Consider the following 26,955-nt stretch of genomic DNA (forward strand, 5'->3'; position numbering starts at 1 on the left):
TTATTTTATTGTATTTTATTTGCATAAACAAACTTCGGGGCTTTGCTAAACAGGAACTGTTCAAGTCAAAACAAACCAAACTCTAGCTGGTGTGTGGGGAACAGCACAGCAATCCTGGGGAGAGGGACAGGGGGAGCAGGGGCACGGCTGTGCCTCCCCGCCCAGGCTCACGACCTGGCTGGGAACCCTCCACAAACTGCTCCAGAATATCTTTAAAGTAGAAGATAAAAAGAAATGCATCCTAAGGGCCGTCCTCAAGCAGCTCAGGAGGAATCTGCCTTTTGGTTTTATAAAAAGATTAATAAAAAATATTGAAAAATTCTCATCTCCATTTATATTTTTTTCCCCAAGAAGAATTCGGAAGTTCCTTAGAAAACTGTGTCACCTTGGAAAGGGCACTCGGGTCACAACCAGCTGCAGGGAGGAGACACAAATGCTACAAGCAGTTTGGGGTCCAGCACACACCAGGCCTAATAGTGAACACAAACAGTGGCCAGAAGTAGGGTGTAATTTTTTTTCTCTTTTAAACCATGCTAATTTTGTTAACTTCCAACATAAAAGGAAAACAAAAATTTTTAAAAGGCCCTAAACTCAACTGTTACATTAAAAAAAGTTAAAAAAAAAAAAAAAGTCATAGCAGTTTGGTCCCAACAAATGAACATTTAGATGTTTACTCACATGCTTCATTATTTTCTTATTTATAAGAACCAAAAATAGTTTCCAAAATTATCTCTGAATTGATGCTACTACGTATGTAAAGGCCTAAAATAAGCAGAATTTAGAAAATTGAATACACAATAGGGGAGGAAAATTTGAGCGGGTGAATGAACCCCGACTATCACTGGGTCAAATTATAAAAGAGAAACAAAAAGTCAGGACAGGCGAGGTCAGGTGGGCACAAACTAAAACCACATCGTCCTCAAAGCCTGTTACCAAAAAATAACCGACCATCCATAAGGTCACAGAGAAGGGAAAATCTGGGGTCTCACCCAGCACTTGACCGTATCCAGTCCAGAAGGGAAGTCTTTGGGAAGAGAAACTCCAGGAGTGGATCCGAGCGTAAATGATGGATCAGTCCCAGTCCGTGCTTGGGGAGGCTGAACTCTGGAAATGCAGTTAAATAACGTCGGGATGGTTTCCGAGCTGCTCTCCAGGGCTCTGCTCAGCACGTGGGGATCACCCTGACACCCCAGCACCAGCCTGACCCCTCCCCTCCTGCCAGGGCTCCCAGCACCGCGCGGGCCCCGCGGCTACTCGGCCGTCGTCTGCAGGGCGTCCTTTTCCTCCCGGTTTTCCGTTCCGCTTTCGTCGTCTTCGATTTCTCCCTCTTCCCCACTGAACTTGTCATGAGCCCACTTGGGGCTGGTGCTGGACTTGCGGAACATGAAGCGGCCTCTTCCCCGGGGGAAGGCGCCACGGCCGCGGCCCCTGTTCACCCACTTGTCCGTGCCCTCGCCCTCGCGGTCGTCGTGCTGCACGGGAAGCCAAGGACAGCAGGTGAGACAGGCTGGCACCGCCCTGCACCGCGCCTCTGCGACCGCCCTTGGGGATCCACTTAATGGGAACCACTCTACAGGGAGCAGGAACAAGCTCTCTTTAGGCAGGAGCCAGCAGCCTCCCGTGAAGCGTCACCCGAAGCCTTACCTGGTGTGTCAGTGACAGCGGGTGCTTTGGCCTCTAAAGCACCTGAGACCGGACACACCTGGAGCGCACGGGTGTCTCAGCACCCAGGTACGTACCAGGTAGTATTTCTTGCTCTTAGGTGTGTACTCAGGGTCCCACTCCTCCTCTCTGCTGCGCTTCTGGAAGTCGTTGTTGCCGCCGCTGTTGCTGTTGTTGTTGCCTGAAAAGTTGCCTCTGCCCCATCCTCTCCCTCGAGCTCTGAACTGCTGCAACAGCAACACAGAGGAGAAAAATAGAACAGCTGCAGAGGCAGTATCCTCCCACTCCAGCCAAGATACCAACATCCCATCCAAAACACCTCTCAAACCTATCACTAAAGCAAGAGGACAGCTTTAGCGGGGCTGCACCACCTCCTGCACTCATGGTTTTGGGGTTTTAGTTCATCTGATCACACACAGCAAATCCAGCTCCTGTAAAGCTGATGAAGATCACCTAGAGGCATTTCAGGGCCACCTCAAGCAGGTGAGACCCCTCTGTACATGGACTGCACAAAGGAGTGTGGCCAAACCCCAGTGGAAGCACAGGGTGTGCCCATCGGGCTGCTCAGCATCACTAAGGCACAGAAGCTTCCAGGCTTTGTTCTGCTCCTCCCATCTGGAGTTTGCTGCCCACAGCACACCCCCAGCAGCCTGGTTTATACCCCAGACCTGGAGCAATTCCACTGGGGCTTATCACCCTGGGGGTTTCTCCTCTAGGGCAGTTTTAACTGAGAACACACAACAGCCCCTTCCTGCCCACTTTGGGAATCAACCCTCAGGGCACAGGTGGAGACCATTTGGGGCAGGGGTGGAGAACACTTACAAAGGTTCCTCTCGCTCTTCCTCTCTCATTTGGACCAGAGAATTCCTTAGTTCCAAGCCGAGACTTGTCAAAGCCTGTGGAGCTCTCCTCCCTCTCCTCAGTCTCCTCGGGATACTCCTCTGCTTTGACTGAATGGGAGGACCACGACGACGACGAGCTGGACCTGGATCTCTCACGCACCCGTCGGTGTTTCCTGTTCCAGTGGTGGGAATGGAGGGGAGTGGGACACAACAGCATTAGGCACTCAGCTGTGACCCATCAGATACAAAACCACTTCTTTACCACTCTCTATCACTGCCATGCTTTCCCTTTACTACTACAAGAGGCTTTAACACAGGGCCCAAGACCTCTCCTGAAGGAACTTGTTGCTCCTTCCTATGGTGTTTACACCATCTGCTCTCAGCTTAGCATGCATCCATGGAGTTCTAGTCAAATGGAAAATTAAGCTTATAGAAAAGGATTAAATGAACATCAAAGCCAAGTCATTTTAACACGGCTGTTTCTCTCTTGACACAACAGGAACAAGAAGGAAAAGTGACTCACCCATCCTGACACATGGAGCTTTCCCATCTACCTTTTACAATTATTTAGTGTTTCTGAGAGATACAATGATAGCGAGACCACACGCAGAGGGGTAGCTCAGGCCACTGGAGGAGTTATGTCACAGGTGCACAACTGTGTGCACAACTGTTGTACACGGTGTCGTCTCCAACCTGAGCAGCAGAGACACGAGAGGCACAAGGAAATGGCTACTGGGTTTCCTACATACTTTTTCTTTGAGCCTTTGTGACTTTTCTCCGTTTTCTCAGTTGATCTTTCCCTTGAGTGACTTGAATCTCTCGAGTCCACCGACTCCCTGGATTTATCGCGTTTAAGATCTCTTTCCTTATGTTTTTTACGGCGTTCAATATCAAGGCGCAGATCAACAGGGTCGTCCTTATATTTCCCTTCAGCCTACAAATGCAGAGGAGAGGGAGGGCAGAGTTGAACACAAGGTCTGCAGTGCCCCAGCTCAGCACCATTTACTTTGCTACTGACTGCACAGACTTCTGGAGAACTGGAGTTTAACTGAGCACTAATGAATATTCCACTTTAAGATGTCAAATAATGCACTACTAAAGTAAGTCTGCCTTTGTCAGAATTCAATTTTCCTACACTTAAAATCACTGATTTTTAAACTTTTAATCTCTTCTTTAAACAGCATTAAAATAAACAGTCTGGTAGAGGGGAGGGAGACATGGAAGCTGACATTTATTGTACACCACAGCCAGCAAGGATGTAAACAACTTGGGGATCCCATCCAGCTGATTATGGGCCACAAGGACAGTGTGGCAGAGCTCTCTGACAGCCCATGGGTGCACCTGAGGTCCTGCTGACAGCCTCACCTGGTCAGGGGCCAGAGGGATTTTAATTCCCAGGTCTAGAAGTAACACTCTGGGAGAAGCAAAAGCTCTTTGCTGCTTGGAGCTACCCAGGATTAGTGATCCAAGGGGCAGGAGGAGGCAGTGAAAGGCAGCATCCAAGGGGTCTGGGAGAAGGCCAACATCCCATGGATAGGGAGGCATTCCTGTCTGTCAGGAAGATTTATTCAGTGCAGATGCCACCTACAGCTCCTTCCCCTGGGCTGGAGGGCACCGTGTGACAGGTGCCACAAAGCCCCACAGACACACTGTGTGTGTCTCCACAGTCCTGCCAAGTCTGCTAAAGCAAGCTGGTGTCTCACAGAGCAAAAACCCACCAGCTGCATGAAAAATTAAAACTAAATTTACATTGCTAATTAAAAACAAACATAAAAGACACCTGGCAATGCTTGCTTTGAGTTGTATTTAAATTGGTACTTCAAGAAGGGATTAGGAGTTTATTTGGGAAAGGAGCAGTTGTTGTCCCTGCTCCTCCTTTGAGCCCTGTGGCACCTGGATGAGATTTTGCTGCCTGCCCTAAGTGACAGTGGCTGTGGTTTGACAAACAGGTAACTGGGCAGCAGGAAGCCTTACACCATGTTGGTACCAACACCCAGCCTCAGCCATTGCTACTGCATTTACACAACACTCATCCTGGGAACTGTACAACTTGATATGCAACATACATCAAATTAACCGCCTTCAATTAAATACAAAAGGATTAGTAATTCTCTAGCTGTTAAATTTTTACTTACATGAGTTTCTAACCACTTTTTTGTTTAAATAAATATGTCAAATAACGCAGGAGTGAAAGCAGGCATTTTGTTTTGGTATTTTGCTCTTCTACTTTCCCCAGGCAAAGAGCTTTAATTTCTACTCTGAGAATAAAACTGCTCCCAACACGATGGATGACAGATAAGTGACAAAATCAGCAGCAGCTCCCTTATGTGGCACAGCAAACACCTATTTGGGTTTGGGAGGGCACGTCTGTTTCACGGAAGGCTGGCGAGCTGTTTGGAAACCACGTTTATAACACACTCTGCCAAGCTGATGCTCAGAGTTCAGGCCCATCAAATCCATCTCACCATCGTCCATGTCAAGCCACAAGTGTGTTTGGAAAAAATCGAAAACAAATATGAAACAAGTAAGGTTTCAGCAGGACTGGTTAAAATCTCTTCAATGTAAATATGTATGAAGGTGAATAAACAAAGGTTAAAATTTTAAACATTTTACGTTAAGCCTTTTTTATGATTGTTTACAGTGAGTGCAATGGCTTAACATTCATCTACTCAGCAAAGCTAAAACACTCAATCCCAAATGCTCTGGATCTAAGACAAGTGCTGAATGTTAAAGTAACAGCAATCAACAGAAATGGCACAGTCAGTTGTTAGAACAAAATTTATCAACTGCTTAATAGTGTATCTGCTTTAGCTCAGCATTTAGTTTTACTTTCCTCTCTTTGACATGCATGTCTTTGAAAACATGGTTGGCAAAATTGCACGTAACAATGGAGTTAATCATACTTACAAGCAGAAAAATATCACAAAAAGTCTCTTCTCTCATCATGGGCACTTGTTCCAAAAATCCTCTCTTTTTTCTCAAGCTCACCTCAATTGACTTTGGGGTCATTTACCATAGTCTAACCACTTCACAAAGGTTGTTGATACATTTTTAATAAAAATTAACCCTTTGTAGTTCATTTTTAGAATTATGCCCATCCTTAAAAGAAAAACACAAACTTAAGTAGAGAGTAATTTAAACAAAAACATCACTGTTAAGTTCATGCCCAATGCACTCATTTTGTTGAATTAAACTAATCAGAGTAACAGTTCACCTTGAAGCCAGGATCTCTGGAGCTTTTCGATTCCTCTTGAGAGAATCCATGTTTTCTAAAAGTACTGGGAGATATATCTATCCTCCTAAAGCCAAAAAAAACAAACAAAACAAAACATAGCTATAACCTTGCTCGTAAGAAAAACCTGAAGATTTTAGATCAAATGTCCTTTAAAGCAGACTGGTATTTCCAAAGGTATTTAAAACTCCCCATATTTTTCCTTTTTTTGGGTGAAGCTAGTTATACACTTGAATTATTCTGGAATTATTCCAGAGTTTAAGAAATGAAATCTAGAATACTTCTGCAACGTTAAGACAGTGTCTAACGGCACCAACCTGTGGATTTCAGGGCTCTTTTTGTTTTTAGCTGCATCTTGTTCCATTCCTTTCTTTAGATATTTGGTAAAGCGTTCGTTCAGCGTCATAGCTGAAGACCCAAAGTGATGCTCTGTCAGGGGTTTGAACAAACAATACCAAAATATTAGTGCCAGTTTTGTAAAAAGACAAATCCCACCCATCCCACAGCCTGTTAAAACCCAGGTGCAGGTCAGTGAAGCACTGTGGGGATGAGCTCTAATGCTGCTGACAAAAAGCAGTTTCAATTTTTTGTGTTTCAGTGAAATGAAAACTTCTTTGAGTGAGTCACAAAGAACACAAAATTCTAAGTCCCAGACTCTGAATATTTCTCAGGTAAAAACAAGAACACCTTCTGCCTGTGCAGAGGAGTATTTATGTAAATAAAGATGATTGTGATCATGCTACTGCTCTCATCTCTGGAACATCTGCTGGAAAACAACTCCAGGCATTCTGAGTGCACAAACCCCACTGATCTGGGCAAGGCAGGAGTGAACCTTCCCCGAGGACACACGGACTCCTGACCCACCTCTTACATGATGGACTATAGTCACTATGTGCTGAGCAAACAGTTCAGAAGGGCTTCGCTGCGACTGAGCCGACTGGATATGATGGAAAATGGAGCGGAATTCCTGCTCCTTCTTGTTGCTGTGCACGAGATCCCGGCACAGCTTCCGCTCCTGAGCCAATATGCCACTGGGACTGGGAAAAGAAGAGCCCATGAAACAAGAATGGGGTGAAGGGGAGCAATTTAAGGTGTTTAATTCTGCAGGAGCTGGGAGCTCACTGATGGTTATGCTGTTATTAGGGAGGCACCCACAAATACTCAAAAGCAACATCCCTAAACACACTGTTCCAGGTTACTGTGATAATTCAGGTCACTATTCTAATGCTGCATGGAGAATAAGAGTAGTAAAACACATGGCAGAGAATCAAGAGGATTTAAGCAGCACAGTAGCTCCCCTGCATAAGTCAGCTTCCCTCAGCCAGAAGCCACTGAGTACCTGTCTCCACGTGGGGCACTTCCCAGAGCCTGGTGCATCATAATCTAATCTTACACAGCAAAGGTTAGGAAAAAGTTAATCTCTAGCTCCCAAAACCACAAACTGTGATGCAATATTGCTTAGCCTTCCTCACACTTGGCAAGCACATGGGGATCTCAGGAAGAAAAACAGGAAAAAACATCACTACTGAGACTGCTCAAAAGCTGTCAGATCCTTACCGTGCCAGATCCTCATCGAAAGAATCCATTCGAATATTGACCTGGGCCTCACGAGTAATGGAAAAGGAGGATTTGCCAGGAGTTAGTCCCTCTACTTTGGTGCCTGGCTTCTCCTTCACCTCGGAAGCCTTCCTTGGTGGAGGGGAAGAGCTTTTTTCCTGGCTTGACTTGTAAGTGGTCACTCTAAAATTCTTTTCAGGTACAAAACCCCTGTGACCAGGTTCAGCTCTCTTGGATCCTGGTCTCTCTTCTTTTTTGGATCTTTCAGAATAGCTCTCCTCCTCCATTTCATCAGACTTCCTCTGCTTCTCTTTTCCAGGTGGCAGGAACACCACACCTTCCCACTTTCCTGACCTATCCTCTTCTTGACTTTTACTTGAAGTCGCTACGACTTTAGACATAAATTTGGGCTCATCATCAAACTCCGAATCTTTCCGGCCCTTTGCCTTGTCTTTCTTGTCCTGCTCATCTGTTTCATCTTTCCCATAATGACCTTCCTTGTGGAACTCTGGGACCTTGAGCTTGTCAAAGTCATCCCTGAACTTGTAGCGCTTGGGCGACTGGCTGCCGCGGTATCCCTTCTCCGAGTCAGCTTTCGATCCGTACGAGTCAGATTTTGCCTTTCCATCTGTTGATCCCAACTCAGAGAAATTCCCTTTTTCTTTACTTTTTTCTTTCTCAGCATTTGTTACTTTCTGGTCTTTGTCTTTCCCGTTCTCAGTCTTCTGCTCTTCCAGGTACCTGATCATAAAGAGACATTACAGGAGGTTTCTTATTAGAGCTCAGCGAGGTCAATTCTTCAGTTCAAAGAGTCAAGCTTCAGAGAACACCAAGCTATGCATGTACTGAAAGCTGCCTCTAGGCCCTAAAATAATTAAAATGTCAAGCACATTACTCAGCCTGAATTCAGACTTTTGTTCTGACTAAATTCAACAAATGTACAAGGAGATGGATATGCAGAACTGATGGAATGAGGCTCAAGGACAAATCAAACCCAGCTGACCCACAGATGCATTGGAAGGAAAAGAGGAACATCTTACCCACTCGGTTTATTTACTTACAAACCTGGTTCAGGAGAACAACACATCAAACCTTTCAAATTGGACTGTTCTGCTTTAAACAACACACTGGAAATAAAAGCCTCAAAAGCTACTTCAAATTTGGGATGCAAGTTTCATAGGTAAGCTAAATATTTCATGACAGACTGCAAACACAAATAAAAGCAAACAGGTTAACAGAGGAGAATATGCTGCTGGGAGAGATAAAACACTTCTGTTGATAACAATTCAGCTGGTTTATAGCATCTGAACAGTTATAAAGCATTCACAAATCAAAACCCTGGCTCTGTGGGACAGCAGGAAAGCCCATGGACACCAGCTCCATGCTTTGGAAAGCCCAAATAAAGAGTCACAGGAGTTTTTTCCCTTTTTAAATTTCATACATCCTTAATATAGAATCAGATCAAACCATCTTTAAAAACAATAAAGACTTGAAAGCACTTGTGAATGGTGCTGTATCTTTTAAAACAAAGTGACACCTTTGGGCACAATCTGCAGTGGATTAATCTAGAGACTGATGGAAGCAGATGCTTTCTGCATGGAAGGCTGTCTTCATTTTAGAGATGTATTTGGTGCTTTAGTTTCTCATCCTACCCACACAAACAGGCACGAGCACTGCAGCTGCACCTGCCTCAGGCTGCTTGCAGCAGGATATGCAGTAGGATTTAATTAATTTCTTCTAATTTACAGTACCTTAAAATTCCAGAAGGCAACACTAAAAATGTCTATAACCAACACATATATAACTGGGAAATGTGAGCTTCCAGCTGCCAAGAAACCTCCTTGGGCAATCTTCACTTCAAGTGTTCACAGGCTATGAACATTTTTGCAGGGAACATATACAATCTTTAAGAACTATCCAAGTTAGAAAACCAATTCCAACTTCCCACAACTCTGGGCTGCCTGTGTTTTTTCCATAATTCAGAAAGGACCAGGCCCACAGCTGGCAGTATGCTGGCATAGCTTCCTAGCTGGAGCCTGCCCCAGTCCCTCACCCTGCTCATGGAGCACCCACATGCGCAGCTGGCTCCTCAAAAGTAACCCAAAAAATAACCCAGCACCACAAAACACATCACTTGCCTCTTGGAGAAGGCTCCTCCCCCGGGAGCTGTGCCCTCCTCCTTCGGAGCGGCACCATACAGCGAACTGACGGGCGTGGGGCTTTTGCACACCGGGCTCTTTCTGGTGGGGCTCATTCCTGCCGAGCCGTGCTCGAAGGGGCTCTGGTGGGAGCCCCCCTGGAAGGAGGTGGAGCCGCTCTGGGCGGCAGAGCCCATCGGGGACGGGCTGGAGCGCGGCGGGCTCTGCTTCTGCACGGGGCTGGGCCGGGGCGAGCGCCGCCGCACCACGACCGACTGCAGCGGGCTCTTGAGGGCAGGGCTGCGCTCCCGGGGGCTCAGCTCCGACACCGACCCTCTGGACGTGGAGCCCGTGCCATAGCTGCTCACATCTTGCCACGGTTTTGATCCCTCGGATGCTTTGACATCTTGAGCCCCCGCTCCTGAAAACTGCTGCTCCTTAGACTCGTCCCCTTGGTTATCTCCCGCAGCCTGGGACGCCCGGGCATCCTTGGAGGATGATTTCTTCTCCTTTCCGGATTTACGCTTGGAAGACTCAACCCGACTATGATTCGAGGATGAGCGGGAAGAGGAAGACCTCCTTGACCGGTCAGAAGATGACTTATCAGAATTCCTGGAATGACTTCTGGACCTTGGGGAAGGAGACCTTCTCTTGGGCGAGCGGGAGCGCGACCTCCCCCTGCGAGGGCTGTAGGCCTGGCGGTAGTTTTGCCAGTTGGACCTGTAATTCCCATATCCTCCTCGGTTGTACTGGCCCCAGGGATAAAACCCTCGGTTTCGGCCACGGAAATAATATGGTCTCCTGTATCCTCTGTTATGGCCTCTGAAATCACGGTTCTGATAGACTCGTGGGTGGTTCCTTTCTCTATTGTGAGATGGAGAATAGGATCTTGAACGAGACCTAGAACTGATAAAAAAAAAAATTACATAAATATTTTATGTTATAGTTTATTTTCATAACTTATTTTTGGAGTTTGTTCTGCCACGACTTTTTATTTGAAGATATATTTTAAAAAGACTTGGAAAAAGTCATTTCTAAGCTCTTAAAAGAAATTCCTTTGGTTTACCCTTATCTGATTGAAGTATTAACTTTGCCGTGAACAAACCGCAGTGGAAATAACTTGTACCTGTGATACTGTCAAGTATTTGATCTCAGGATCATGGCAGAGACCATGATAAGCACACATTGCTCTCTGTTTTGCTGGGATGAAAATGGCTGCTATCCAGCTTCAGAAAAAGTGACAGATCTCAAGCATTCAGCCCTTAACAGCTCAAGGTCATGGTTATACCTCACCCACAAAGAAGTATATTTTATAAAAATCATGCTACAGTTATTGCAATAGACCGCAAATCTCCCTCTCTAGTCCCAACTTCACATGCATTTTAAAATTCTGATAACCCAGATGAAGCCTCACTTTTCAGTCAGGCAAGTTCAATAAATGGCTACACCCCAAGAGCAGCAGGGCAGCAGTGGGGAGAAGGGCACGCTGCCCTATGGGTTTAAGCTCCCAAAGGTGCATCCCATGGCACCATCCCATGGCACCATCCCATGGCTCCATCCTGTGTCACCATCCCATCATCCCATGGCAGCACTGTGTGGCTCCATCCCATGGCACCACTGTGTGGCTCCATCCCATGGCCCCATCGTGTGGCTCCATCCCATGGCCCATCCCATGGCTCCATCCCATGGCCCATCCCATGGCTCCATCCCATGGCTCCATCCTGTGGTACCATCCCACGGCTCCATCCCGTGGCACCATCCCATGGCCCCATCGTGTGGCACCATCCCACGGCCCCATCCCGTGGAGTTCCCGGGCAGGGACAGCTTTGGACACCTCTGCCAGGGACCACCAGGTGCCGCTGTGGACGCCCCTGCCTGCATCCACAAAACTCGAATCCAGGAACGCACAAACCCTGGAAAAACGCAGATTCCAGTGACTAACTGTCCCAACAGCTTCACCCATTAAATTGCTGTGGTTGTGTAACTGTTTAAAGGTCCTGCTGTAGCTCAGATGCCAGAGCTACAAGAAGGACTGGCCAAACTAGGAAGTTGAAATAGAAAAGAGATTTTTCCGAATGGAATTTCAGTAAATAACATTCACTGGAACAGTTTCCACAGCCCTTTCTTGTATTCTGACTTCTGGCCCTGACACACACGTTGGTGGTACTCCAATGGACATGAACTTCCTCACACAGATCTCAGTGCTGCTCCTCACATCCCAAACCCTCAGAACCAAGGGAGAACAACCTGCCTTTGAAATTCCTACATGGTTAGCACACATGTGCAGTCAGAGATGAACTTCAGTTCTATTTTAATTTCTTCCTCCTACCAAACAGGTCAGAGTTTAGCAGGAAACTCTTATTCATACTCCAATCATTGCTCAAAAACAGCTTAATGACCACTTTAACAGATTCTTCCATCCTTCAAACAAGCAAAAAACTTATCTGAGACACTTCTTCATTCAAACAATAGCGACCAGAACAGAGAGGGAGGAGGCAAGGACCAGTTACAAGAAGCTCTAGTCCAAGGCATGAGGAACAGAGACGCTCAATTTTCAGACAACTGCTGCATCTGTGATCAATTATCAACAAGGACCTGTCGTATGACGCTTCCAAAATCTGTTCTAGTGATTTAGAGAGGCTGCAGCAGGAAGATTTCACTCCAAAAGTTGCAGACTATTTACCAGAAATCTTTTTAGAAAAATACAGTAAAAGTTATGCAGTAAAAGAAAAACCAAAAGTGATAATTCCCCCAACTCTGCCAGTCCCCAGAACTGCAGGCACTGCACTGCTCCAGGTCTAAATCCTCAGCATTTACAAGAAGTGAGAAATAAAGTCATAAAGAAAGCAGAAGATATTAAGCAGACTCCAAAACAGCACTGTAACTTAGGAGAAACAGCAAACCTACCAAAAGAAGAATAAAACAATTTGTGGTGCATCCTCAAGTACACAGCAATGGCCTTTTAAGCTGAGATCCCACCAGACCTACCTTGGAGCACATCCCAAGGCCAGGCAGGGGGGCTGGGCTGGGCCGACCCCCTCCATTCAGACTCCTTTTTTTTAAAAAAAGGAATTATTTATAAAGCAGAAGTAGCTTCAGCAGCAGCAGAGAGGAAACAATCATGTTTGCCTTTTTCAGGGTGCCTTTTTCTCAACTGCCAAAGCTCCTTCACAGCTAGGAGATATTCCCAAATGAGCACGGATCATTCCAGCTTCTTCTGCACAGGGCTCGGTTGGACTCAAGTCTCCGCCTCTAATTTAGTTTTGTCATGTCTTTTCTCCAACTGTAAATTCATGAGAGCTTCTGGACTTTTAAAATCTCTAACTGGTAACACTTGCATGTGTTCACAGCCCAGTGGTTTTCAGAATACGTGTTATTTGTATGAGTGAAAAGGCAGGAGAACACCATTACACCCCATCCAACTGGAATGGCTTTGCCAGATGCAGAATGCTTAGCCAAGAAAAAAGGAAAAAACATCCAGAGAAGACACAAGCCTGTAACTGGCCTGCTCAGAAGCAATTCAGGGAGACAGGAACAACTATTACACACATTAATCATTTCTTAAAATTAACTGCAGCAAAATTATCTTTTATCCACTTTATCCCTCCAGGAGGATCTTCCCTATTACCTGGCTCCTGAATGTCGAGGGGAGGAGCAAGGGAAGAATTATCAAGAATATATCAAGAATTGTTCTCACCTTTCACAGCAGTGTCTAAAATTGATACTAAAACTTGCTTGAATTCGCTTCTCAGGAGGGGAAAAGCACACAATGACATCTACAAAGACCCCTTGAGTCTGGGATCCATTACATTAATGCTCCTCAAAAAAGCCAAAGTCTCAAAAGAAAGATCTTGACTGTGCTGACAAACATCATACTCTCCTAATTTATTTATTTATTCACAATTTATTCTGTTTTATGAAACACCCAAACAGCACAGGTTGGCAGGAAAGAGCCTGACACACAGGACGTTATCTGTCCTGGGATCTAATCAAAGTCTTTCCCTGGAAAGGAGCTAAGTGACAAACCACCTGCAAGGGAGGAAAAGCCCTGTTCCACCCTTTGGCTGCACACACTCACCTCAGCCTGCGTTTCCTCGAGCGTGAGATGGAGCGGGAACGGGAGCGGGACTTGGAGAAGGAACGGGAGCGGGACCTCGATCCAGACCTCGAGCGGGAGGAACGCGAGCCAGACTTGGATTTGTTAGTTTTAGACATCTCTGCAAGCACCTGTCAGTGCACCTGAGGGAAACAGGGAAATAGAATATTTGAGAAATGAAGCATGTGGTTGATAGGAGAGGACAGGCAGCACCTGGCAGGCTGACAGACTCCAGGGACGTGGAGCTTGATAAGGCTGGAAATAGGAATGTTTGAAGTGCCTGCTAGGAACAGATGAATGGTGCTGGGCTCAGAATAGAAGGTTCATTTTCAGTCTAAAGAGGAAAACTGAAAAAAGAATAAAAGGCTCTAAACCCAGAGTAATCACAAATGAGAGTGTGACAGTTAAAGCACCAAGTTACTGCAAACCTAGGAAGAGGCAGAGCCACGGTTCTGGCTGAGGCAAGGACACCTCTACAGGCAAGCTACCCCATGGAAGTGACAATTCCATGTAATTGCAGCCACATCCCTGTCTGTGCAGCCAGCTGCCACTGCTTTAAAGGACAGGGAAGAAATAAAAAAGCTTACCATCAAAAAACCCACCCCGTAAACTTTTATCTAAACTTTCAAAGGCAATCAAAAAAGAGCTGATACTCCAAGACACAGGAATGTGACCCCATTTGCACAGCTCTGCTCAGGGTCAGTCCTGTCCTCCCTGCTTGTGCAGTTCCTGCAGTTGCTGTGATCAGTCACCAGTGTGGATCACCCAGCCAAGAGTTCTGTTGCAGCCAAAATAGATCAGATGTCCTTCCAAATATTCAGAGACAGAAGAGATTATACTGTTGCATTAAATGACTCAAAATAGCTGTAATTATGAATTACCTGGGCTATTTTCAGGCATGTATCCAGGTAAAGGCTAGAAAGTCCCTTAGAAGATGATTCAGGGAATAGTCTGACCACACAAATCTTTCAGTTACACCCTCCCTGATTTGTTCTCCTTTACCAATGAGGAAAATTTGCATTAATTACATATTCAGTAAGTTATCAACAAACTTTCCACCTAAAATGACTAATGAAAAAGAGCCAGAAATAAAAAGGAACTATGTTAGCACAATTTTTTTTTTTTTTTTTTAACCCACTGTTTAAAAATAGAGACATTCAGGTACATAAACACAACTGATCAAGTGTGGCTGCTGCTGTTATATCCATTTTAAGGAAATTCCAGAGGACTGACTTGCAATGCCTTCACTTCCAGAGGCTCTCCAAAATTACATATATGGTTACTAAAGGCTTCAACTTCTGCAGGGCACTTCTAGGAAAAACACAATGCTCAGCACAAGGAGCAGCTGCTGGGAGAGTGGATGGTGGTTCATCACCAGAGCTGGGACTTGCTAGAAATGGGAAGTTGACTTTTATTTTAAAAAATCATGTTACATGCTCCTGTTCTTCCCTTTAACTATACTAAAGATGTTAGATCAATTCAACTGAAGTATTTGAATATATTCCACATCAGAAAGCATGCAGAAAAAAAAATAAAATTGATGTTCCTGTTTTGTTAGGAAACAACAGATGTTGTTTTATTCCCTGTTGCCCCAGGGATGAAAATCAAAAGATAATGCCACTGAGAACCAAAGTTGTTCTTGTGCTTGGTGATTTTTCAGAGAAAGAATGTGTGAAAAGATAATTTTTAAGTATTTCCTTTTAATTCACTGAATATGTCTGTTGAACCACTTCCTGCAACACTTCCTACTCTGTTGCCCACAACAATCCAACGCTGAGCATTGGAAACCAAAACATGGAAAAGGAGAAGAAATGGTAACAGGAACTACTGCAAGATACAGAATATGTGGCACCAACTCTCAGGAAATCCCAAGAAGACCCCAAAATAGATTTTTAAACTACCACTTTGATCTTCTTAATAGTTTTTGCCTTTCACTTTGATCTACAGCACTTCCCAGCCAAACCACCCTGGTGTGTGCAACGTGTGCCAAACGCTCACGTCTTGGATTCTTTATCTCTGCCAACATTTTAAACTTGATTCATTCCTAACATATGAAGTAACTCCTACTAGGATAGAAACAGAGTTGCTATGCTCCATCAGCACTTAAAAGGTTAAACAAACTGAACACTGGAGTCACTCAGCTCCCCTGAGCTAACTGCAGTTGTAAACTCACTGTGATACACATTTAGTTTTAAGAATGACTGACTCAGGTAAAATATGTTCAGCAAAATATCCTGCTCTGAAAGCATCTGTTCTTATAAAAAGGATTTTATATTTTTTATTTTTTAAATAAAGAGGTGCCTCTTTAAAGTGAAGCAAAGACAAACTCTGAGAACAGCAGTGGCTGCTGACCTCCCATTCCCATTTTTCCCCTGCCCATGGAGCTCCTGGAGTTGCTGTGTCTGGCCCCGAGCAGGGACTGCAAGCAGAAGCGTTTGCACAGTGCTAGAGACTCATCCTTAATCTGCCCTGCCAGAGTCCCACTCCCTTCCTACAGCTGCAGAACCGCCCAAGAGCAGCTCCTGCTGCACCTGGGAAGGGACAAGGCTGATGCTGCTGCCTGATGCAGATCTCCTCTCCCAGCAGGCAAGCATGGCTACACTCATCTGGAAGGCATGTCCTGCTGGAAGCACTGCCAGGGATTTTCAACTTTTGGTTTTTTTCCTCTGCAGGCATAGTTCTAAACTGTTCAGCAGATCTTCCCAAGGAGTGTAGTCCCCCATCCAAAAACATCCACAGTTTTTGGATGTGATCTGTGTGCTGAGTTTAGAAGCTCTGGTAAGGCACCACCCCCTGGGAAACAGACACCTGACAGCTTGTTATCTGTCATAAAACCACACTGCATAGAGCAAACTTTGCTTTCTCCATTCCCAAACCCTCAGGGCAATCCAGCAGACCACTGATGGAAACAATAGAGGAGCAAATGCTCCCACTAAAGCACCACGATGGACTTTGCCCTGAAGGCAAACTATTGTCAGGAAACAGTGGCAGGAAAGTTAATGTTTTACCTCCTGACAGAACCCAAAAGAGAGGCACAACTCTGCTCCACTCTGCAGCAATGAAAAAAGGTCACCACTGAGAGTCTCTCACAGCTGGGCCCTTCCATGAGCTTCCACAAAAAGCTTTGGAATTTAAATGTTCACAATAGTTAAGGAAAACTTTTAAGGCCGCTGACTGAAATCACTGCAATGTTCAAGCAAAGAACAAAGCTGGAGGAGGGCACATGGCACAATATGGGATTTAACACTTAGATCAGTGTGACATTTAATTATCTGGCCACTTATGGTATATGTGGGAAGCAGTGTTCTTCTCCCAAAAATCACCAGGGCGTAAATCCAAAGATTAATCAATATAGAATTAAAAAAACAAAAACAGGTACTACTTCATCCAGGACATCCAGGATTTTTTTTACCAAATTGTTCTACTTTACCCTTATACTTTGCAGTTACTTGGGAAGACAAGTCCAAACATTCCAAGACACATGGCTGACTTTTCTCTTCTAAACCTGCTCCCTATTTTTTGCACAACAACAATGAAGGCAGAATTTTACCACCAGTCTAACTTGCAGCATGCCCAGAAGAGAAAAGATATAAGAAGGTCTATTACAAATCCCAAGACAGGCAGTTTTACCTCTTGTGAATATTTATTTTATTTGCTGTGCCTACCTGCTTGAGCAGGCTCACACCTTGCACCCTTCTGTCAGATTTCACCGTCTCAGCTTTGTCAATTATGAAATCAAGAAGAAAACCTGAAATGAGAAGAAAATACACCTTTGTACATGCACTGCTGTACTGCCACCAAGGATGAACTGGCTGCCCTAAGCTCCTGCTGCACCCAAAAGGTTCATCAGAACCCCAGTGTTTCAGGGAACACACACACCACAGCTGACCAGGAATTTTTCCATGGACTTTTATGAAAAATGTAGGTTTCAAAACGATCGTTCATGCTTTCAAAATTTTAAGTCTTCTTCCTTCCTTGCTCCACCTCCCCTGCCCCATCCCACCTGCTGTGACACACATCTGTCAGTGCACCTGTACAGCCGTGCTGGAGTCATTTCTCTCAGCCCATTTGAATGGTCTTACTGGGCTCAGGACTAAGGATTTTCCCATATTGTTAAAGGAATCCACAAGCCAACAGAAACAATTCTTTTCCTGACAATTCATCCATCAGCATATCGCCGTCATCCAAGGGAGCCACCAGTCCACTGGGAGCTTTTCTGACAGGTCTACAGTTACATTTCAGAATCCTTCCATGCACTGCTGGAGGGGTGGAGGTTTTAGAAGAGAAAACAACAGTAAACACAACCTCAGAAATTACTCCATGTTATTAAACCTCTGAGCTAACAGCAAGAATGTCACTTACTCTGTGTTCAGCCATAAAATAGACTTGTTTAAAGGTATTAATTTATTGTCCTTACTTCACTGAAAAAAGCACAGTTTTCAAGTAGCCTTGAAACCTTTCTCGGAATTGGTGATTCAATCCTGTTCTCACCCAAGAGGAAAAGTGGTGTTGCAAAGTTTAGTGATTCTTAAATCCTGCTTACCAATCTTGGGGAAAAGCCACAAAGAACAACACGCCACAGACTTTTTTTTATTATTTTTACTGTCTAAATATCCGCAAAAAGAAATCTCAGCTTATATCTTACAAACATCTTTGACTTTCAGCCTTTCACAGTGGCAGAGTTTGCCATACCCATTATTTCTTGCTTTGTGACCCTTGGGCTCTGGGGTTTTTTTGCCTATTTCCCAAACACCACTGTTACCACCAAGTTTTGCTACAATCCCACACACAGAAGTGCCGTCCAGAGCAAAACCTGGATTCTCCTTTGGAGAAAAATACTATTCTTGTGTTTAGAGCACTACTACAGAAAAAGTAACCACGTCAGGACACAACAGTCAGGACTAGCAAACCTTTCTTCCTGATAGTGAAAGTGAATTGGGAAACGTGCTCAACGCTCTCTGCTGAAGTGGAAATCATAGTCCAGGAGTTTCTTATTCCAGAACACTGTAAAGAACATTTCCATGTGCCAAGTCATGGGTCAAATTAAAAACATTGCTGGTTGTCAAAAAGCCTTTTTCCAGGAATCTGTTCTCTGCTTCCAACTGGCCTGTGTTACTTTGTGACTCTTTCCATCTTCCACTCCTTTGTTCCAGGTCTTTCAGGCAGCAGGAGCTGGGATTTCAGCCCTTCCCCAGCTGCTGCAGACAGCCCTGCCCAGAGCAGCCAGCTGGCACATTCCAGCTGAGCCCACTCCATCCCCAGGTGTCAGTGAGGATCCTGCACAGGGAGCACCACAGCTGGCCAGCTTGGAGAGGCAAATGAAGCATGCACCTCCCTGCCAAGGCAGCTGCTTGTGTTCGTATCTGAGCATAAACCCCAAAACACCTGGAAACAAGTGACATGGCTTGTGCACATGCCTCAGACACAAGCATCGTGTGGTGAAATCCATTACAGTGGTTTCAGTTTATCACACTGTGTTTGCAAACACTCAGCTCATAAATGTTAAATGTTTTGTAAAAGCTTTTGTAGGAAGCTCTCTGGAAGTGCTGTAGGAAAACAAAAATTTGCTTTCTACTGGCCAGCATTTGAGTGAAGTTGTTGTGGTTTATTTTGCTGTGAGGCTCAAAGCAAATGAGGTGGCACCTCATTAGAGAGAATATTTCTGCCCGAGCCTCTTGGCATCCATTTGGTGTCACCAGCACAGACATTCAGCTCGGGAGGAACAGCTGAACTGCTCCTTCATTTGCTCAACACCCCTCATTATCAGGAAATAAAAAAAAATTAATTCTCCTTGAGCCAGCTCTACAATTCCTAATCCCAAGCCCCAAAACCCAAACAAGATTAGTTCATTTGGAAAAAAAAGAATAATCCCACAAAATACCTTACAAAGTGTGCTCCGTGTAATGAGGCAACAACAATCACTGCAAAAATAAGCTTATAAAGAGTTGCAGCTCTCTCCATGTCCCTGAAGTGCAGCAGCAAGTGCAGACTCATCTTTGTTAGCTCAGAGCCCAACTCCTAACACCTCACTTACTACTGGATTCTTCCTTTTCAAGCTAATTTTTGGTGCAAGATGCCTTAAGTATGTTCTTATAGCAATGGAACACTTGAGGGGAAGGGAAGAGCCACCTGCACAGCTCCTACAGCCGGCCAGGGAGGAGCAAATTAAAATGCTCATTATAATCAAATTTCTTTTGGGGAACAAAAGGCAGAATGATTTCTCTTTCCAGATCCAATACCAGTGTGTTTTCAGAAGATTTATTACACACATTAACTAAAGCCCCACATTAACTACACCTACCGACCTCCTCAGCAAAATATGTCCCAGACAACACTGCTAGAAGAAAAATTACCAAAAACCTAACCACAAAACAGACTGTTCTACTCTAACATGTGCTCAACATGCTTGGGGGAGAACATTCAAATTTATTGTGCCACAGCAAGAGAAACACAAATTTGTCAGCAACAGTTTCAATTTCTCTCTAGTCTACGTGCTTTCAAAATTAAGATCTTCCTTCAAGCACATTTGGGTTTTCACACCATTAAATTAATCCCTAAAGAAGTTTAACCCTGAGCTCCAGCCCTGGGTTCAGATAATTAGAAGCAGGTTCTGTGGAATGGTTGGAAGAGTATTTACAGGTTCTTGTGGAAAGAACTGATTCTGCAGATTGTAGTGCTGAACAATCCCTTTCCAATTAATTTGACCAGCTACAAACCCCAGTCAGTGACTTTTTGAAACTGGCTATTTGAGAGACACTGTTTTATAAATGTTTGAGCTTAAAAAGTCCTATGTTGTTATTCAGACAGTTCAGTGACAGGGAGCTCAAGGAAACAATCCAAGAAAAAGCTGATTAGAAATCTGGGTGCTTTTGTTACAGAAATTGGGCGGCTGGAATTTCTGTTAAACACAGAAGAAAACATCCGTAATTTTTTTTAAAAAGGAAAAAACCTATTTCATCAGCTTTTCCCCTCCAAATTTACACAGCTTGGGAAAAGCAGAAAGATCAGGTCTTTCTCTAAATTGATGGCTTCCTCACAGCACAGCCCTACTATTCTGGGAATCTGTGCCTGGAGTTCTGCAACCCTCACAAGAAGCAAGAAAAGGTCCCATTTACCCCCCCTAAGAAAACTATTCACAAATTAGTTAACTCAAAGAATTCAAACTTGCGTGTAAGTGAAGTTCTCAGCAAAGGAAGGATATACTGAACCCTCGAGGACATTTCCATCCTCTCAGGTGTCTTCCAGCTGGAGCCCAGCTGGCAACACACACGCTTAAAAACGTGGAAGTTCTGCTTCCAAATAAACAGCAAGTAACAGCAAAACTGTTTGATTGGGGGGGTCTTTGGAACTTCTTCTGCAACACACAGTATAGTTACAGCCAAAAAAATCTCCTGAGGGATTACAACTCTCCACACATTTAACCTATGAAAATACAAACTCCATCAAATTTCATTTATAAGCTGAAAAGAGCAAAACTACTCATACATTCTCAAGCCAGCACTTCATTTATCTCTACCTTAATGGGAATCCCACTACCTCAGGGGAAAACAAGGAAAAGGATTTCCATGACCTGGTATAACATTTAAAGTTCTTTAATTTTTTTGTTTTTTAATTGTGGCATTATTGTAAGGACAAGGCACCAGACCAGGCCTACACTCTGACAGACTTCAAAACAGAGAGAAATGCCTGTCCACAGGAATCCTGTACATATGGAATAAGTTTATTTGAACAATTATTTGAAGACTTATTTGAATAATTTTCCATGCTATGTTCACGTACCTTGTACAAGTGTCCCATCAAATCTGGTTCTAAACACTGCTTCTTTAGAAGCGATTGACCTAAGTAAAAAAAGGAAAATCAAATTTAAACCAAACCAGACACTGGCAAATCCTTTTATTTTAGCAGCACAGGAAAGGATTCTAATTTCAGCCATTCATCTCAGTGTCCCAGTAAAAAAAGGCTGCCAAAACAACCTCATCTAATCAGACGGTGCATACACAGGTCTTAACTCAGGAAACCAACCTCACCCACAGCCCCACAGGAACAATTCCTGTAATTATTTCAGGTGTAAATTACGATGTTCACCATGCACCTGGTATCACATGTCCAGCCCCGCGTTAAGGCACGGGTTAGTTAACATCATTAATGCTGAGCCCCAGTCCCTGGAGGACTGAATTCCAGCCTGACACCCCACAGCCCCATCACCTTCAGTGCTCCCAGAGCAGCCACTCCCGGGGGCTCCTTGCCCCGCTTTCCTCTGCTGCTCTCACTCAGCCAAAGGCAGGAGTGACCCCGGGAGCAGCAGCAGCAGTGCTCGGCCGAGCCAGCCCCACACCCTGAGGTCCCAGCAGGGGCTCCTCGGGGTTTGCACACCCACCTCACCCTGTAAATCATGGCAGGCTAAAAATGGCCGGGTGACGCCTGTGGAGGTGAAATTGTGAGCAGGGCACTAGCTCTGGGATCACTGGGGCCGTGGGCAGGGCCGTGCACAGGCCTCACTCTCGCACACCAGAGAGGCACAAGCTGTGTTCAGGTGTGACAGGAGCAAGGGCAGCGACAGAAAACCCCTCCTTGGGTGGGAAACAACCCCCAGAGCAGCCGGCTGCCATCTCTTTGTGCCACTAGCTTCACTTTTTTTTTAATGCCCGGCAGCTTCCGGTTACCATGGAGTGAGGCAGCGCAAACACCATTCCCAGCTGGCATGAAACGTGATCCCGTGATTTCACTATTCATAGCTCTGACAAGATAAAGCTAAATTAAGCAGGAACTCTTCGCTTCTCCAAGCTCCCAGCAGTGACTCCCTCAATGCTCAGGCTCTCCTAACACAGTTTCTCTGTGAGGAGGGGAAGGATGTTTCCTTTAGGGTAGGAGACTCCAGAACCACACACCCAGCCTCTCATCCGGAAACAAAATGGCACCGGCTCCTTCCCAGGCACAGATCTGTCCTGGCACCAGCAGGAACAATGACCTGATGAGCTGCTGGGGCCAAATTTAACAACTTCCTCATCTTGGGACTCACTACAGAATCCTACAGAGCAGTTTAAGCCTTGTTCCCAGGCCTGTCCAGCACGGGCACCTCCGTGCCCAGGAACAGGGGCAGCTCAAGGGCCACTGGCACAGCCCCACTGCCACCAGCAGCTGTCACACACCCTAGCACCATCATCTGGCACAAGCTCCCCAGGGAGCCAGAACAGCTTCTGTAATTGCCACCACCACTCCTCTTTCTTCCAACGTCCATGGCCTGAACTATGTGGCTAAATATCCTGAAATTCCTGCCTCACCAAAGAACTCCCTGTACCGCCGTCATTCTGAGGAAACCACACGACCCAAACCCCACATCCCTGGCACGTGCAGCCATTAAACACAGCTCAGGATACTGTAAACTTTTCCAGAAATGGAGAAAAAGATCAAGGGCTCTGTGGCTGCTCAAACAATTAACGAGTTCCAACATGACAAACTGTCCTTTCACAAAGACAAAGCCAAGTGAGTTGAAAAATACTTAAACCTCTGGCAAAACCACTCTATTCCTTCAGGGATACAACCAGGGAACATCATGGCCTTACAATGAAAAGCATCCTCAGGCTTATCCAGTCCAGCTCAGCACTCCCTAGGCCTCCCAAAGCAACATTTCTCTGACAACAGAGAAAGTGGGAACAGGTAAACTAAATTTAGATCTGCTGATGTGCATGGATTGTCACTTACTCTGAGTTGGTGTTTTATAACCGTAACATTTTTGTTTTCTAATAGCAACACCGATACCAGAAAGTGTTCACCAGCTTTCCTGTACCTCACTGTGAGCCTGGCCTGGCTCAAATGACTGTTTTCTTTAATAATTTACACACTTCCTGACTTAAATCAGCTGGAGAAAGCAGCAGACAGCTAAATGATCATCATAACTCCATCAGCAGAATATCTTTTTTTTTTTTTAGCAATACATATGACAAAGCCTTACTTCCATGAAAAAGAACTGGAAGTGAAGGTCAGGGCACATGGCTGGTCCAAACCCCAGTGTCCAGGGAAGCCTTTTCCCAGACAGCATTTGCTGAAGCACTGACAACAGAACTGTCTTCCAGAGACACACAACTCACAGAGAGGCAGGGAATTAGGAAGGATGGGAAACAGCAGGAAGTCAGCAGGGTATAACTCAGCAGAGACATGGGCAGGACTCCTGCAGACAAAGAACAGGGCAGGGATCTGTGGCTGCTCCACCTGCTGCTGCCAACACAGTCTGGGTGAACGTGTGGCTGCAGCCAGAGCACCACTGCTCTTCACAGCACCTTGGGAAGGCACCTCCTCCCCAGGGCCAGGTCATCTCTTCACAGATGCATTTGGGTTGGAAAAGACCTCCAGGATCATCATGTCCAGCCTGTGACTGATCCCCACCTTGTCACCCAGCCCAGAGCACTGAGTGCCACATCCAGGTGCTCCTTGGACACTTCCAGGGATGGGGACTCCAAATCTCCCTGGGCAGCCCCTCCCTTCCAATGCCTGATCTCCCCTTGCAATAACCTGACAGGTAAAAGGTTTCCTCTTTGGATCTCTGGACAAAAAAAGATGTGAAAATGAGATAAGGGGCACCTCCCTCATCCCACAGACAGGACCCCCAGCTGGAGGGGAAGGGTTCAGACCCCAAAACTCTGCAACCCCCTGTGACCAGACTGCAGCATTTCCAAATCATACTCATGTGGAACACACACCCAAGGCCCATCCACCAGAGCACTGCCTCAGGAGCTGCATTCCCAACCTTCAGCTGCCTAAGGACATTGGAGGAAACTGTTCCATTAAAGTACTTACTTGCCTTCCCTGTTCCTGCTGAAGTAGGGACAATAATTCCTAGAAGGAAGGATGCAATTCAAAAATATGTAGCAGCACCCAAAGAAATGTTAGACAAAAATCACAAGGCCCTAGACCCTCCAGAGGATCCTATGACACAAAAACGTACATTTGCAAAAGCTCTCTACACTGACTGTCTTGTTTTGTCCTTTCATCTGCTGTGAGATTGTGCAACCCATAAGAAAGGTCACAAAGCCAGCCATTTCCCCACTCCATGCTGGGCACCTGTGAAATTCCAGAGCAGGACACAGAGCAACCATGGAAGACACTGCTGTATCCCAGCACTTGCTTTCCTGTGCCTGCACTGACTCTCTTTTGGGAACCTGGGAGGCAAAGCTTTGAAACACCTTCTGAGTGAGTGGAGCCAAGGCTGTGACACCCAATCCCTGCGAGCTCTCCCAGCCCAGCACCCACCAAAGGCACACTAAAGCCCACCCGAAATGCCACACAGCAGCAGCACTGACACAGCATCTGCCCCTGCTCCCCATGAGAGGGAACTCTCAGGACTCCTTCCAGAGAGGAACTGGATGATTTAATTGTGCTCTCAGGAAAAGCAGCCTGAAAAAGTCCATTTGCTGATGTGACCCTGCTGCTGCAGCAATAAAGGCTCTTCTCTTCCACCACCAGCTACAAGACAACCCAGACCATCTTCCAAATGGGTTGAAATTGTTCCTTTCAAGCAACAAATCTGTTGTTGTGCCACAGCACCTGGCACATCGCTGTGCACATAAAAATCAACCTGTCACATCTGACAGGTCCTGAGAGGATGGTGTTGCACACACCACACACACACGAGTTCACCTGCTCCTCCCAAGGCAGGGCACAGGGAATGGCTTCACACTGAAAGTGGGTTTGGATTGAAGATTAGGGAGAAATTCCTCCCTGTGAGCGTGGTGAGGCCCTGGCACAGGTCACCCAGGATCCCTGGAAGTGTCCAAGCTGGGATAGTGCAAGGTTGCACACTTTGCACACAGTAGGAGGTGGGACGGGATGAGCTTTACGGTCCATTCCAACCCAAACCATTCCATGATTTGGTGATTCTATCGAGCACTGCTTACTCCAGACTTACCGCGTCACATTCCACACAAACACCCAGAACCCCGTCCAGGAGGAAACCCAGCAACAATCACCTTGGGCAGGCATTGAAATGCTTTTTTAGAAACCCCAAACGCGCTCATTTCCCCAAAACAACACCAACTAGCAGAAAACCCCTTTACGAGTACACGGAAAATGAAGACGCAGGCTTCACACGTGTGTCTGAGCCACTGCAACGCCTCTTCTGCCACATCGCCTCAAGTTCAGCCAAACTTCACGGGCAAGCAGGACACAAAGCAGGCAGAGAGAGCCCCGATCCTCCCCGCCGCACCGGGGAACGGGCGGTGCCGAGCGCCGCGGCGGGAGCCGCACACCCGCGGGGTGATGGCCGCGGCTCGCTCGAGGTGCCGGGCCCCGCCCGCCTCCTCGGCGGCCCCGGCAGCGCCTCCCGCGCTGCAGCAGCACGCGGAGCCCCGGACACCGGGATGGGACCTCCGGGACAGACCGACGGAGCGGGGAACGTAAAGGGCGCGGCCCACAGGCGCGGGCGGAGGGCAGGGATCTCCGGGAACGGGACAGCGGAACAGGCTGCATAAAGCACATCGGACCACGAGCAGCTCCGGGAAAGGGCCGGGCAGGCCCAACCGGCCCCGGGGCCGCGAGGAGGCGCCAAGGCCTGCCCGGGCCCAGGCCTACCACGAGGCGCCGCTGGGGCCGGGCCGGAGCGGTCCCGAGAGCCGCGAACGAGCCTCGCCCGGGGACATGCGGGGCCAGGACACCGGGAACGGGGGGGAGCAGCGCCGCGGTGAGGCCCAGGAGGGGCGGGAGGGGGGAGTGGGCAGAGCCGGAGAGAGGCGGCTGCGGAGGGCCCAGGGAGGAGGGAGGGGTAAGGGGAGCTGCCGGTGGCGGCGGGCGGGGCGGAGCAGCGACCCCGCGGACCCCCCGGTGCCCCTGCACTCACCGGCGCCGCTCCGCCGCGGCCCCTCCGCACCAGGCGCCCCCTCCGCCTCCGCCTCACGCACTTCCGGCCCGCGCGCGCGCTCTGCCCGCCCGCGGGGGCCGCCGGGAGCCGTAGTCCGGCCGGCACAGAGCGCCCCCTACCAATCCGCTCCCCCGCACTACAGCTCCCGGCGAGCGCCGCGCGCGCCATTCCGTCACTTCCTCCTCCGCCCGTGGCGCGGCAGTGCGCGCAGCCCTTCCGGCGGGGAGCGGGACCGCGGGCGGGAAATGGCGGCGGGGGCGGTGACGGGGCGCGGCCTCCTGCGCCGTGCGGGCCGCCAGGGCGCGGCGCGGCCCTCGCCCAAGGGGCCTTGCGGGCTCTCTCCCGTCCAGCCCTATTGTAACCCTCCCGCTTTGTCCCACTCCTAAGGGCCCGCGAGGGAAGGGGCAGCGCTGGGACAGGGCCCTGCTTGCGGGTGGGGCCGTCGGGATGAGGTTTGCCCACATGGCCGGGACGGAGCTGATGGAGCGGGCAGCGCTGGGGGCGAGCCCGGGCACGGGGGCGAACCTGCCCCGCTGCTGCGGAGACCAAGAGTGCCCTGCCCTGCCCAGCCCAGCCCA

At 47.1% G+C, this 26,955-nt stretch overlaps 1 protein-coding gene across 10 annotated transcripts; it reads right to left on the bottom strand.

Annotated features, from left to right (window-relative positions):
• Positions 1-26,493, bottom strand: THRAP3 (thyroid hormone receptor associated protein 3). 10 transcript variants are annotated; one of them, XM_041479253.1, is made up of 14 exons: positions 26,357-26,493; positions 21,307-21,365; positions 17,559-17,783; positions 17,193-17,275; positions 13,510-13,670; positions 9,432-10,337; positions 7,294-8,034; positions 6,601-6,773; positions 6,054-6,165; positions 5,719-5,803; positions 3,254-3,438; positions 2,485-2,677; positions 1,740-1,889; positions 1-1,472 (listed from the first exon to the last, which is right to left on the bottom strand). In XM_041479253.1, the coding sequence occupies exons 5-14, from the start codon at positions 13,644-13,646 to the stop codon at positions 1,251-1,253; spliced, it is 2,904 nt and encodes a 967-aa protein (XP_041335187.1). In that variant the 5' UTR covers positions 13,647-13,670; positions 17,193-17,275; positions 17,559-17,783; positions 21,307-21,365; positions 26,357-26,493; the 3' UTR covers positions 1-1,250. The 10 variants fall into 10 exon arrangements, with proteins under 10 accessions (XP_041335187.1, XP_041335189.1, XP_041335194.1 ...); XM_041479255.1 differs by lacking the exon at positions 26,357-26,493 and adding an exon at positions 21,733-21,871; XM_041479260.1 differs by lacking the exon at positions 17,559-17,783 and having other exon boundaries at positions 1,740-1,886; positions 26,357-26,432.
• Between the last annotated feature and the right edge of the window lie 462 nt (positions 26,494-26,955).

Source organism: Pyrgilauda ruficollis, unplaced genomic scaffold, assembly GCF_017590135.1.
Source record: "Pyrgilauda ruficollis isolate IOZ18807 unplaced genomic scaffold, ASM1759013v1 scaffold48, whole genome shotgun sequence".
NCBI classification, from domain to species: domain Eukaryota; kingdom Metazoa; phylum Chordata; class Aves; order Passeriformes; family Passeridae; genus Pyrgilauda; species Pyrgilauda ruficollis.

Coding starts and splice junctions, on each gene's coding strand:
- THRAP3 (XM_041479257.1), bottom strand. CDS start 13,646: ATGTCTAAAACTAACAAATCCAAGTCTGGCTCGCGTTCCTCCCGCTCG. Junction 5,804..6,053: donor AAGAGCCCTGAAATCCACAG/GTTGGTGCCGTT, acceptor TTTTGGCTTTAG/GAGGATAGATATATCTCCCA. Junction 3,439..5,718: donor CCAGAGATCCTGGCTTCAAG/GTGAACTGTTAC, acceptor CTGCATTTGTAG/GCTGAAGGGAAATATAAGGA.